Source organism: Chironomus tepperi, unplaced genomic scaffold, assembly GCF_022539635.2.
Source record: "Chironomus tepperi strain 1889 unplaced genomic scaffold, CSIRO-AGI_Ctep_v1 contig_68, whole genome shotgun sequence".
In the NCBI taxonomy this organism is placed as follows: Eukaryota; Metazoa; Arthropoda; class Insecta; order Diptera; family Chironomidae; genus Chironomus; species Chironomus tepperi.
The window spans coordinates 1937082-1951346 of NW_027226190.1; the positions used below are offsets into that span (position 1 = coordinate 1937082).

Here is a 14265-nt window from a genome sequence, read left to right on the forward strand (position 1 = left end):
CACAGAAAAGTTTTTAGCGGTTTGGATTGTTCAGGAATGGCACAGAAAAGTTTTTAGCGGTTTGGATTGTTCAGGAATAGCACAGAAAAGTTTTTAGCGGTTTGGATTGTTCAGGAATAGCACAGAAAAGTTTTTAGCGGTTTGGATTGTTCAGGAATAGCACAGAAAAGTTTTTAGCGGTTTGGATTGTTCAGGAATAGCACAGAAAAGTTTTTAGCGGTTTGGATTGTTCAGGAATAGCACAGAAAAGTTTTTAGCGGTTTGGATTGTTCAGGAATGGCACAGAAAAGTTTTTAGCGGTTTGGATTGTTCAGGAATAGCACAGAAAAGTTTTTAGCGGTTTGGATTGTTCAGGAATAGCACAGAAAAGTTTTTAGCGGTTTGGATTGTTCAGGAATAGCACAGAAAAGTTTTTAGCGGTTTGGATTGTTCAGGAATAGCACAGAAAAGTTTTTAGCGGTTTGGATTGTTCAGGAATGGCACAGAAAAGTTTTTAGCGGTTTGGATTGTTCAGGAATAGCACAGAAAAGTTTTTAGCGGTTTGGATTGTTCAGGAATAGCACAGAAAAGTTTTTAGCGGTTTGGATTGTTCAGGAATGGCACAGAAAAGTTTTTAGCGGTTTGGATTGTTCAGGAATAGCACAGAAAAGTTTTTAGCGGTTTGGATTGTTCAGGAATGGCACAGAAAAGTTTTTAGCGGTTTGGATTGTTCAGGAATATGGCACAGAAAAGTTTTTAGCGGTTTGGATTGTTCAGGAATAGCACAGAAAAGTTTTTAGCGGTTTGGATTGTTCAGGAATAGCACAGAAAAGTTTTTAGCGGTTTGGATTGTTCAGGAATAGCACAGAAAAGTTTTTAGCGGTTTGGATTGTTCAGGAATAGCACAGAAAAGTTTTTAGCGGTTTGGATTGTTCAGGAATGGCACAGAAAAGTTTTTAGCGGTTTGGATTGTTCAGGAATGGCACAGAAAAGTTTTTAGCGGTTTGGATTGTTCAGGAATGGCACAGAAAAGTTTTTAGCGGTTTGGATTGTTCAGGAATGGCACAGAAAAGTTTTTAGCGGTTTGGATTGTTCAGGAATAGCACAGAAAAGTTTTTAGCGGTTTGGATTGTTCAGGAATGGCACAGAAAAGTTTTTAGCGGTTTGGATTGTTCAGGAATGGCACAGAAAAGTTTTTAGCGGTTTGGATTGTTCAGGAATGGCACAGAAAAGTTTTTAGCGGTTTGGATTGTTCAGGAATGGCACAGAAAAGTTTTTAGCGGTTTGGATTGTTCAGGAATGGCACAGAAAAGTTTTTAGCGGTTTGGAGTCCGGACTCCAAAGTCCTCAATTCTGATCATCAGCTCAACTAAGCAGTGATATTCAAGTATAAAAATTGTTATTTTGCATAAAACAGAACATAAAACATGAAAGCCAGTCACAACAAAAAATGTCCATCAAAAGGCGATTAAAAGGACTTAAAATGTGCAAACTGTTTCCGATCAACAAAACTAACGACCGTTTAGTTCCAAAAAAAAATAAATAAACAATCTGCTGCAGTTTTGCACAGCGAGAAATAAAAAAGTTTTAAATCATAGCAACCAATAAACCAAAATTGTTTTCGTGCGCACGAAAAAAAAAGTCAGTGAAATATAAAATAATATAAAAGTCAGTCAGAATTCCATTACACGTCTCCATTCACATTCCGTATTGTGTATTTGTAGCATTTGGATTAAAATATATATTTTTTGTGTCAAAATTATGAAGAAAAAAGTCAGTATAAAATGTGATGATGATGATGTAAAGTCAAATGTAAGTGACACAGAATGTAAAAAGTGTGATGAATTTGCTAAAATGGAGAAAAATAGGCCATTGGTAAGTAATGTTCATTAAACATACGCGTGTCATTCACAAAAAATAATAATAATTTTATATTTTTTTAAAAAAGGAACTCGAATGGATTTTTGGCTTTTCACCAAACATTCCCATTCACAACTTGACCGTCAACGACAGTGATATGGGAAAAAGTTTCGTCTCCGTTTCCGCACAAGTATTTCAAATTTTTCATTGCGATAGCAACAAAACGAAGTGTTTTGTGGGTCATGTAAATATCATGAAAAAAAAATTCCATCGCATTTCTAACCTGCTTCATATCTTTTTTTTTCTGTTTAATTCCTTCCTTGTTTGTCAGGAAAACAAAATTATTGCCATAGACACCGACTCAACAGGTCGATTTATTGTGTCAGCAGACGAAGGTGGTGTGGTGAATATTTGGGATATTAAAATTGCAAGGTAAGGATTCATCTACTGTTTTAAATTTCACAGAAGGATGGAAAAGTCATTTGGTTGAAATAATTTGAGGTTTACTTGCTACTTTGAGTCAGACCATGATTGCCATTTTCTTCCATTGCTTTGCTTCTGTAATCATGAACTTGAAGCTTTTTTTGCGGTGTACTCAAGGGTTTTATTATGTTCGTATGGCAACACTTGAATGTTAGTCATAAACTTGTGTCAATTTTCTATTTGACTTCTGATTTATTCATTGACTTCAACTATATTTTTTGCATATTTTCATCAATATCCCTTTTTATGGGCAATTTTTTCAAGTAGAACAAGTGAGGCATTTGAGTTCAATTTGATTGGTTGGCTGTAAATTTAATCAGATTGGAATGTTTCATGATTGAAATGACTTTTAACCATGATTGATGGTTTATTTACATTTTGATAGTTTGGTTTGTGTGGTGAATGTCATTTTATTAAGATTGAGGTATAGCATTTATGTCCATAAAAACTTTTTGATTTTTTTGGAAGGAAATATGAAATTTTATCAATCTGCTTAATAGACAATGAGTAAGGTTGAATTAGGAATAAGTGGATGTCCTTCCAGTTATTTAGCCAAATTCATATCAAAATAGCAAATACAAAATGCTTAGATTTGCTAAAGTTTATGAGATAACTTCAACGGCTTGTCTCACCTTTCCCAAACAGCACAATGTCTTGGCTAGAGGATCATTATGCCGCCATATTAACGACGAAACATAACTTTGTCCTTACAGAATCCTAAAGGCTGAATTTGAACGATTTTTAAGCCGAAAAATTAGATTCACATTTTTGTGCAGCTCGGTATTGTTCTTAAATAATTCCAAATCTCAAAGTATACTCGGGAATTGTATGGAAAAAGTCGACTTATGTCAGCTTGACTCCATATCGCATTCCCTTTATTAAATGTAAACCTCAAATAGTAACTTCATGTATAAATACACTAACTGGCAAAAAGTAAGCTTTCAAAAGCTTGCTGACCTTAAATATGCTACTTAACCGAGCTCGTGAGCCTTGCTCTTAGCTTAATTGAGAACATGCTCTTTGCCTGCTAATGAATGCCTCAAAAAACCAGCAATTTCAACAAAAAGCAACAACATAGAACATTATTATATACTAAATCCCTTTAAAATGCGCTCAATCCACAACATAATCACACTAACTTGTTGTCAATTCATTTCCTCTCCCACTCTATAAACATAGTGAATTTTCACATCCCATTCGTACTATTTACGACCCATATCATCAACAACAACAACATCATGAAAGAAAATTGAGTAAAGTTTCTCTCAGTCCTGATGGTAAGAACATTATCACTGCATCTGATGGAAATGGAAGTATGATAAAATTATGGCAATGGTCATATGGTGCTACAAGCGATACGGACAAAGCTAATGGTATGTCATATAGAAGGAAAAAAGGCAACATAAGTAGAAAGATTTCATAATATTTTATATATTTCCTTTTGCAGATACATTTGAGCTTCCTGAAAAGTATGAACAAGTTGAGAATATAAGATTCAATAGATGCAGCAAAAATGGAATGTCAAATGATTTTGTCATAACTTGCAGAAATGGAATTATTTTTGGCCAATGGGTAATCAGATATTTTTATTTGAGTATCGATGTTGAGAAATTGATAATTCCGTGGGGTATATGTTGCTGTTTATGGCTGTAAATTCAATATCATGTTGCTAAGGAGTTAATCGACTGAACCAAAAAAAATATTTTTTCAAGGTTGACATTCGTTGTGTTGACAAAAAAAAATTATCGGCATAGCGTGAAAATTCAATTAAAGTCAATTTAAGACGTATCATGGGCGTAGTCGGAAGACGGAGTTTGAGGTTGTAGGCTGTGAATTGTGAGGAAGTCTAAATCCTTTGCCTCCTTGCTTTAGATTGAATAATGCATTGGGAAAATACTCGATTAATTCCTGAAAATACCCTTTAAGTTTGAATAAGTTCCTACCTTTCCTAATACTCGAGATGCCAAATTCCTCTATAACCCCTTCATCCCGACTGCGTCCTTTTTAACTGCGCCACTCTTGACTGCGTCCATCCTGACTGTGACAATCCTGTCTCTATCCATCCTGACTGCATCCATCCTGACTGCGTCCATCCTGACTGCGTCAATCCTAACTGCGTCCACCCTGACTCCGTCCATAACTCAACCCATATACTCCCCGGAATTGCCTACGCCAACATATAACTCAATTAGCAACATTTTCTTCTCTCATTTTTCTTGATAGGATCCAAAACAGATGAAGCTATTACGACATTTACCAGCAAGATCTATTTCCATAACATTCAATTTCGTCGATACTATTTTCATCGAGAATACAAATCGTGCAATTTCAATTACAAAGTGCGGAAGTGCCATTATATGGAGTAATTCTATAGTCATGGAAAAAGAATCAAATGACAAGCATAAATGTGGAACAGAAACATACAAAAGGGAGTTTATTAAAAGCATAAAGTTATGCGAGACTCCATTAACTGTAATTAAATCTATTGACGATTGTGTTGTAATTGCTGATGCGATAGGAAGAATACGATTTTATGATAAGGAATTGAAAATAATATTCTGGTGTCCATCTCATGACTTTATTGATACAGTCATTACAATATCATTTGATAAGTCACCATTAAGACGAAGTATGGACGATGATACGCAAAGTCAACATAAAGTTCGAGATTTTCTAATTCGTAAGCAAGAGAATTCAATTTACGATTGAAATGCTTTTATTTAATCTTATGTTTCAACAATCTATAAAAGGAATGGATTGATTCTTAAATTACATTTACATTATGTCTATACTGTTCTTCATCCATCCATCCTTGACAGAAGCTTGTCTTCTTATCCAAAAATCACGTAGCGAGACTTGCTTTGATTTACCTAAAAAATTATTGAATATTGAACGAAATTATTATTAATATTTTACCATCAATGCCAGCGGCTCTAAGTGGGTGTCTTTTTTGTATGATCTGCTCAATGAATTACTGCGTATTTGCTGCTCTGTGTCAATATTTTAGTAATTTTTTGGTCGCTGTATTAAATTCCTTTTTAAATGTTGATAAAAGTTTCTTACTTTACGTGGTGTAAGGTTTCATATGTCTGTAAAATGTATAAAAAGACTGGATGAATGGGTTACTAACTGCTGAAAGATATGTCTAAAAGCTGAAAGATATGAGTAAATGTCTATAATAGTCAGTTGTTGTCAAGAATTCAATAGGCAAAGTATTTTTGTGCTTTCTTACAAAATGTAATGTAGCTAAATGTCTGGGGATCGTTCACTCATTACGCAACGCTGTCCAAATAGTCCTTTTAGGCGAAGGGAGAATTGAAATGTTTTTAACGGGGGAGAAAGGGGGTGGACGAGGTTGGATTGCGTATTCATAAAGATTTTTTACTTACTTACATACTTCCTTGGCTGGGGCACACGGGAGCTTTTTGCCGTTTTTAGAGAATGTCCGTAGACAGCTCTATTTTTCGATAACTTCTGTCAGTTTGGGATATTAAGAACTCTAGCGTCCTTATCAACACATCCAATCCAGAAACTTTTCAGTCTTCCTCTCGATCTTTTGCAATCCACGAAGTCTTCAAATGTTACTCTATAAAAAGTGTCTTAGCGTTACTGAATAAATAAACGGCCCCCTTTACCTGAGGTTATATGTCATTGAAATCAATGCTGGCGTCAAAATGCGAAAAAGTGTCTTCAGGCTGGCGCGAACGTGACATTGACTTCGAATTGGATTCGCTGAAATCCGGCCACACGCCAAAACTTGGAAACAATTTTATGGAATTTTATCACGATTCGTGACCTTTTTGGATAGCAAAAATCAGATATTCTTCAAAATTGTTCTCGTTCTGACCTTTCAGACAATGAGCATACTCACTTAAATGAATCATGAGTATATCAATCAATATAATTCTTTAACTCTTAGATGTCAAAAAATTCATTAAATTTTTGATAGACATAAATATCTTTGGGAAAATTTGAAAAAATCTCATGAAGGTGGGTCGACTTTTTACCAAAATAAACTAATATTAGATAAAATTTTGAATATTGTAGCAGTTGATCAGACACAAAGTAATGCATTCGCGCGCTAAATTAATTATCCATAAATTAATTAAATAAAGCATGCTTCAATAAACTGAATGGGTGCTAAATTCAGCGAATTCTGTTTTTAAAAAAATTTATATATTTTTGGAATTTTATTTACGACTCCAAAACGTGGCTAGCATCGAAACTATCATAAATTCAATTATAAAGTCAAATGAATTCCGTCGAAATATTTTCATCCCTTAAAAGAACATTTTTCCATTGGTACTTTTGTGTAAAAATGTTCTAGACTCTTTAATGACTTTAACAATAACTTCACATTCACATTCTGTCTTCTTTTCTCTTCTTTTATTCAATCTCAAACAGAAACTCAAAATGAAATTTATGCTGTAAACTTTCATAAAATGAAATTTACAAAAGTATTTTTCAAGTCAGACGACTACATAACAGCGATGGATGTTTTTCCACTTAATAAGAAATTGATTTGTTGTGCCAATTATTCTGGTCGAATTGTACTTTATGATTACGATAAAAAAGTGCAAATAATTGAAAATCAATTGAAATTGCGTAAACGACGTAGTTCTATGTCCGATATTGATGTTATTGAAATACCGCATATTTCAACTATAGCATATTCAAAAAATGGACATCATTTAATGTGTGGACTCGAAAATGGTACAATTTTATGTTTAGATCCTGATGTACTGCACGAGATGAGATCATTCAATGTTATGCAAAATGAAATAGCACAAATAAAATTTTCACCAGATTCCTTCTTTGTTACCATTTATGTAAGCCATAATATGCTAATAATATTGCTATATATCCTATATGCTATATATGAGCAATTCAATAATATAATATACAATTTTATGTAGGATGTTAAGAGTAATATGATTGCTATGTATCATGACAAAGCAACGGAAGAAGAGTGGATCATTGTTGGAGGAAAAATTCATTATCATAGAAAGCCAATATGCGATATACTTTATATTCCGCAATCTCCATCGAAAATAGCACCAACAACAACAACATCATCATCATCTTGCTTTCATCAACATAACATTCAGACAGTTCCGAGATTGATTTCTTTGGCTCAAGATCGTGTGAGTTGTTACATGATATTATTTATTAAAGTTGGATGTTTAGTTTGAGACTTTAGTTGAATTGTTATGACGCAGTTTTTGAGATGGGAGCTTAAGCAATGTGATGTGGCGGAGTGGAATTTGGAGAATTGATTTGTATGGGAATGTTTGGAAATTAAATAAATCTTAACAAGGGAGGGGAGAGAAAGGCTAAAATTTTGGAGAAGGATGCTGCAGAATGGAGTACACATTCAGGTCCATGGTTTTGTTATCAAGATTTTTGTTGGGAAGGCAGCGAAAAAGCAGCAGTGACGCACGATCCTATGGAAATTCTTGTCGGATTCGAGTGATTTTTCGCTATTTTTAGTCACTTCAACTCGTTTTCTGTATTTGCGACACACAAATCATGGCTAGGTACATTTCATTGGTATACTCTGCGTAATGCAACTGAGCACAGTTGGAAAAAAGCAAGACATTCATAGAAAACCGTCCAAAATGTTACGTAACGCGAAAAATGAACTTTTAGAACCCGGAATTCTTCCCTTTCTTTAACATTAACCAAAATCTCCATGGAATCCTCCACCCTTTACCTAATACCGTTACGTAATAAGAAACCGGCCTCTTTACGTCATTTCCGAATATACTGTGATATGTAAGTGTATCCAGGAGTGGGAGAGCATCATTAGGCTGGTTGTCTAAGTAATAATCATGAACTTGTAGTAGCCTAAAACTTGAAAGAAGCCTGAAACTTATATCTTCTAATTAAATTGCGTGGGTTCGAGTCCTCCCACTTGAGACTAATCTTTAATATCAGGAAGGCACACTTACTTGATAAATTCATTAAAAATTCCTCTACAAGTCAAATTAAACTTTCCCTAAATTTCCATGACAGTCCTTCTCTTGCATCCATCAATTGCCATCCAGCCACGCAGACAAAATAAATATCACATCCCACACACCATTGGGAAATTACACTTAAAAGGTATTTGTGTATAAGTAAGTAAAAGCTCCTCACTCACTCTGTTGTTACTTGGTAAAGGAAGAAAATTCTTTAATCTCAAACGAAAACAATATTAAAAACTTTTTCCTTCTCTTTTTTCATCTTGTCTTCTTGTTCCATCCATACTTATCATCTTCCAATTTTTTTATTCATTCCATTCTCAAACAATAAAATCATGTATACATGCAGCAAATTGTAGAATATGATTTATTAGAATCAATGAAGGAAAATTCCCGCAACTTAGTCATTACATTCACAAAAAGAATTTATCAAACAGCAATACCTACGTCAATGACCTTAATTTATAATAGCAGGAAGAATGAGGATCAAATTCTTATCGCAGACACACAAATGAAATTTAGAATATTTGATAAAAATACATTTGAAATTCTAGCGACATTTATTGGACCGATTTATGATTCATACGTGAAGCAATTTGTGAGTATAAAAATTTTCAATATTTATATCGTTTTTCGTTATAAGTCATTTGTGGAGTATTAAATCAGAGTGTGACTTTCTCAAAAAAAAAAGCCGGTAATTTTTTTCAAAAAAAATATCAAATTTTGTCGTATACGAAATTCCGTATGGTCGATTCAAACTTTGTATTTTTTTTGACCGTTCCTTTTCAAAAACGACCGTTAATTTTTTTTTTTTTTCTTCGTATTACTTTTCATTTTTATTTTAAAATAATTTGAGTTCGAATTTTTCGACAATCCAATGTCGAAAAACTCGAATATGAGACGGCCACACTCTGTATTAAATTTTTGTATTTTGCATGTTACGATGGTAATTTGGTTGCTGTTATGTCGGTCTGCTGCCTAGTATCCAAAAAAAGCCTCTCATGATTCATTAGCACTTGAAAGATTATTTTCTTAGAATTTGATCTGTGAAGATTCTCTCTGTATGCATGTATGTGTAGCTATTATTAAATTTGTCTAGAAATAACACGTCTTTTCATGTCAACTTTTGTTAGTTGTACAATAGATGGTACTTAGACTTTACCTCTTGAAAGACATCCAAACATATTTGATACATTGAAGCTTTATTTTTTGTGACTATAATTCTGTTTGTTTGTTTATGACAAAAGTGTGTATTCCAAGAATGACAATGAAAAGCTTTCAAAGTATTAGCACGAGCTAGTTGTCAATGTGTAAGTTAAGCTTAATTTGGTAGAAAATTCAGAAAATATACTGAACAAACGAGCCGAGATTCGTAACAAGAACGGTGGAATGGAAAAAAGAGATTCGGAAATTAGACATGACCTGAAATTTACCTGGAATTGAACCCAGGACCTTTGGCACGTACTTGACAAAGCTCTATGATTTAGGTCACAGATGGCATTCCACCGCTACGAAATTGCCGGGTTTAAATCGATTTAAATTGAATCCAACATCATGTCGGTCTGGTGCCAGATTTTGGACCGATTAACCAATTTGCAATATTTAGGTCCAACTTGCAAAATTTAAATATTGTTCAAAGACCATCAGCTCAATTCAAAAATGAGTACAATCTAAGGTTGGGTGCCATACTATATGGCAAACGCTAATTCCAGGTGTTCTGTAGGGTTTACTCATCGATAAAACTAAAAGTCGATTCCAGACTCGACTTGAATTTTGGATGGAAAAGTCAACCAGTCGTCATATAAAAGGCCATATTTTGTGCTTTGTTCAGTGATAAGTATATCATAAGTAGGGTTCGGCAAAAACCCCAAACCTGCATGCTCTGCATTTAAGATGCTCTTTTAGTTTTGGACTATGTCTTATAATTCGTCTTAAGCTGCAGGTCCTATTTTTTCTGAAAACCTACAATTTTAGACCAAAGTTGCGAAACATTCACCTTTGACAAGCAAAAACAGTATAAATTCTTGATAATTTGTATAGTTTTTCTTACAGAACCATACAAATGATTAACAAATTGTACAGTTTTTGCCTGTCACAACTGCCTGTTTTGCAACTCTGTTTTAGACTAATGTATAACGAGTTACCAACTCCAAATTGAATGCAGAACTTAAAGCTAGAAACTTGTTCTAAATAATCAATTTGACATAATATCTTTAGTTGCTAGAAGACACCTACACAGCTTGCTAGAAGACATCCAAATCAACATTTATTTTCTCTTTAAAAGTTCCAAATCACTCGTGCATAGTTTCCTATTTCCAAAACTGATAAAGCTCAATGTTTCAACAAATCTTTCATATCATCTTCTATCAATAGCTTTTAAATTTCCTTAGGATGTTTACCACTTAGAAATAAGTATTTACAATCAGGTACTATAAGGCAGCACGCACCAACAAACCTCTATTAAATTCCATTTATAGCTTCAAGCAAATGCGCTTTTTCACTTCATTCACAAAATCGGAACATTTATGCCATACAAAATTTATTCCACATATATTTCCAACCATTAAGAACACGACCTTAATTTTTCATTCAAATATTATTTTTTATGTATAGGATGTGAATACATCGTTCGGTCTTACAGACTATTCAAAATTCTTCATATTTACGACAAATAAGAATCTATGCCTGTACGCTATGCCAATGGATGGGAATCCGTACAGAAGTTTAGGTGTGATTGGTCATGCTGACGGAATAAGAGCAATTAAAGTTGATTCATCACGTCATATACTATTTACAATTGGACACAAATGTCAATCGCTATTCATGTGGCACATTAATTTTCAGTATGTACATCTAGTCTAAATATATGTTGATTATTATTTTTGGTTCCTTTTGTCTCATTCTCAATAGAACCCTTTTTGATCATGTTGACGAAGGTGGGAGTGGATTAAAGCCATACTGTGATTTACTACCCGGAGGAAAATATGGAAATTTCTTTCAAGATATGCTCGATTTATATTATTATATGCTCATGTTAACCAATGGTGATTCACTCGATGATCGAATTGTGAGTACCTATGATAATATTTGCCTACAACATTTTTCAATTCATATCCCAAAAACCTTTTTTTTTGTGTACACTGTAATGTTTGATGGATGTGCTTTACACATTCACTTTGTATTGAATTAATAGAACTATTGAAATGGAAAATAATTATTTTATAATCAACTGAATTCGCATTGTTAGAGTGATGTAAATTTTTTCAAAAAAATTTTTTTTGCTTTGACCGTTATTTATACTTTTCTTCGTAACGTAAATTTTATCTCAAAATATGAAATGTTCGATTATCATAATTATTCAGTGACCACACTCTGTCCTGCATAATAACGTCATTAAAATGAGACATAGAAACTATCATAATTTGATACATTGATGTTTTCATCATGTGAAATTGTTAAAAAAGTACGCCTGGTTTGTAAAAGTAATTAAAATCCATGTTAATAATATCAACACGTGTTCTTTGACGTTAATTACATTTGACGCTTTGCGAACAAATAAGATGAAATATCTAAGTTATAGTTGATGGTGACGCATTTAGTGATACGAATTGATGCACATTTGGTGATTTTCTTCGTAACGTAAATTTTTATTTTAAATTAAATTGGGTTAAAAGTTCGAATTTTTCGACGATCTAATTTCGAAAAACTCGAATTCGAAACGGCCACACTCTAATGTCGACAATGCATGCAGTAATCCATAAAACCCTAAACTAGGAGTCGAAACCTCCTAAACTACTTTCAAAGCATATCCTACCTAGCCAAGATCCAAATGATACATACCCGACCAGACAATTAACTGATTTGTCTATGCAATGTCTAACAACAGTCGCAAAAGATTGTCATGTGTCGCCTTTGTATCTAGACATTGACTAGACAAATCAGGAATGACTGTCGCATCAAGAAGACATAAGTCGTCCTTAGTATTAGACATTACTTACCCGGAAGGCACGCGGCATATAAATGCAACTTTGTCTTGAAGATAAATTTCATCTAGAGTCACGCCAGCTTTACATCACATTTTCGCCTTTTTCTACGACGTGTGTCTTCCTGGTTAGTTAAGTAATTGCTTCTCTGGCCAGTACAGATCAATTGTTATCCATGTCTTCCCTCAGTTGAAACCTGAAACTGGTTCTATTAATTAGCTTCCTTCCATAAGTTCTTTGGACATCCACATGATATTTTGCCAACGACTAAACATTAAGTATATAAATTATCCAGATGTCCACTCGGTGTTCTTGTACTTTTTCCATGGCTGGGCCGCACGTGGGCTTAGTGCCGCGCGTAGAGAATGTCTAAAGTCACCCGTAGTCATTGACCAATTTATACTACTCATATCTTTAAGTAGCATTATAAAAAATCATCTCAAATGCGCTTCATCAACAAACATCAACATGCACTCCTTACTTGCATAAGCTACCTAATACATATTTCATATTTACACTAATATTTTCCCTTTACTTTTTCATCCTTTTCGCACGGTACATAAAAAAAAAATTTTTGAATCTCATTGCTGTTTTGATTGAAAAAAGGTTAAGGATGGACTGGATATTAATGAAATTGGAGATTATTTTCGTGGTTTGGGTTACCATCCATCAGATTATGAAATTGAATGTATTAATCACGAATTGCATTTAAATGGAAAAAGGAAAATTGGATTTGAAGAATTAGTAAAGCTTTTTGTAAATCATGCACCAGTCATGTCGAATGGATATACAAATCAAAATGAAATGGATATAGAGAAGGCATTGAGAGACTTTTGTAACTGTTCATATGATATTCCATCAGATGATGTTGCAATAACGAAAGAAAATCTCATCAAAATCCTTACTGAAACAGCTGAAAAAGTCGATTTGAAGGATGCTCAGTTATATGTTGAGAAATTGTATCAAGGACTCGATAAAACGACGGATAAAATTTCTTTGTTGGATTTTCTCAATAATTCATTAAAAGTCAATGAAAATATTCAATAATGTTAAGCAATTCATTGAGATAATAAAAATGCAAATTTTTGTAGCTTTTCCATTTTTAAGAAATTTTTTTGTATACAAATTCTTTACAGCTATGGCAGTGGTGGGAAACCTTTTTTGTGTATGTGTCATGACACATCTTTTTGGTAAACAACGACCGAAACCATACACGACATGCGATTCATGACATTTCAAAGAGAATTTGACCAATTGTGTCGCAGCACACTTTTGTGACACATCACACTATTGTGACACAGCAAACTATTGTGTCACAGCACACTGTTGTGTCGCAGCAAATTATTGTGTCATAGCACAAAACTGTGTCGCAGCACAAAATTGCTCACAATTGTGTCACAGCACACTATTCTGTCTCGGTTCATTTTTGTGTCACAGAACACTGTTGTATCACAGCATCACACAGGTTGCTCACCACTGAGCTAAATATGCAGTGAAATTCCACTCTGTTTGCGATTTCCATCGATTTAAAAGTCATTTTCTTTCAATTTTCAAACAGCATGCTTCTTTCTATTATTCATTTGCATACTATTATTCCTATTCCTACACACACTTTGTGACTTTTTTTATCTCTTGTTCTACATTCAACATATGTCATGTGTACTGTTTTCTGTCGGAAACAAAAAAAAAGTTTAGATGTTGTTTTGTACACTTTATCATCCTTAAACAAATCACAAACATCGAAATGTTGACAGATATCATACATCTTGGGTGATTTTCTTATATAAACATGATTTAAGGGACTATATATCTCATAAAAAATACATTTCTAAGCGTCTTCAAGAATGTGCTTAGATGGTAATTGTAGTTGAGTTATTTACGATGATGTGTGGAATGTTTTCAAGTTCAGAAGCTTATTTCTTGCTTTAAAGTAGTGGGACACTTTGATGGTTAGCCTGGATCGAAACCGCACATGGCATTCGACTCATGCCACTTTC

The 14265-nt window shown here is 33.8% G+C and overlaps 1 protein-coding gene across 1 annotated transcript; it reads left to right on the forward strand.

Moving 5' to 3' along the window:
- The first annotated feature begins 1740 nt into the window (after window positions 1-1740).
- On the forward strand, window positions 1741-13327 carry LOC139100683 (cilia- and flagella-associated protein 251-like). The gene is made up of 12 exons (XM_070653367.1): window positions 1741-1854; window positions 1928-2029; window positions 2171-2271; window positions 3502-3695; window positions 3770-3894; window positions 4546-5002; window positions 6727-7151; window positions 7239-7466; window positions 8635-8883; window positions 10899-11128; window positions 11196-11352; window positions 12875-13327. The coding sequence occupies exons 1-12, from the start codon at window positions 1741-1743 to the stop codon at window positions 13313-13315; spliced, it is 2823 nt and encodes a 940-aa protein (XP_070509468.1). The 3' UTR covers window positions 13316-13327.
- The last annotated feature ends 938 nt before the right edge of the window (window positions 13328-14265 follow it).

Excerpts from the sequence above, each read along its gene's own strand:
- LOC139100683 (XM_070653367.1), top strand. The coding sequence starts at position 1,741 with ATGAAGAAAAAAGTCAGTATAAAATGTGATGATGATGATGTAAAGTCA. Across the intron at positions 2,030-2,170 it reads TCGTCTCCGTTTCCGCACAA|GAAAACAAAATTATTGCCAT; the intron begins GTATTTCAAATT and ends CTTGTTTGTCAG. Across the intron at positions 8,884-10,898 it reads ATTCATACGTGAAGCAATTT|GATGTGAATACATCGTTCGG; the intron begins GTGAGTATAAAA and ends TTTTATGTATAG.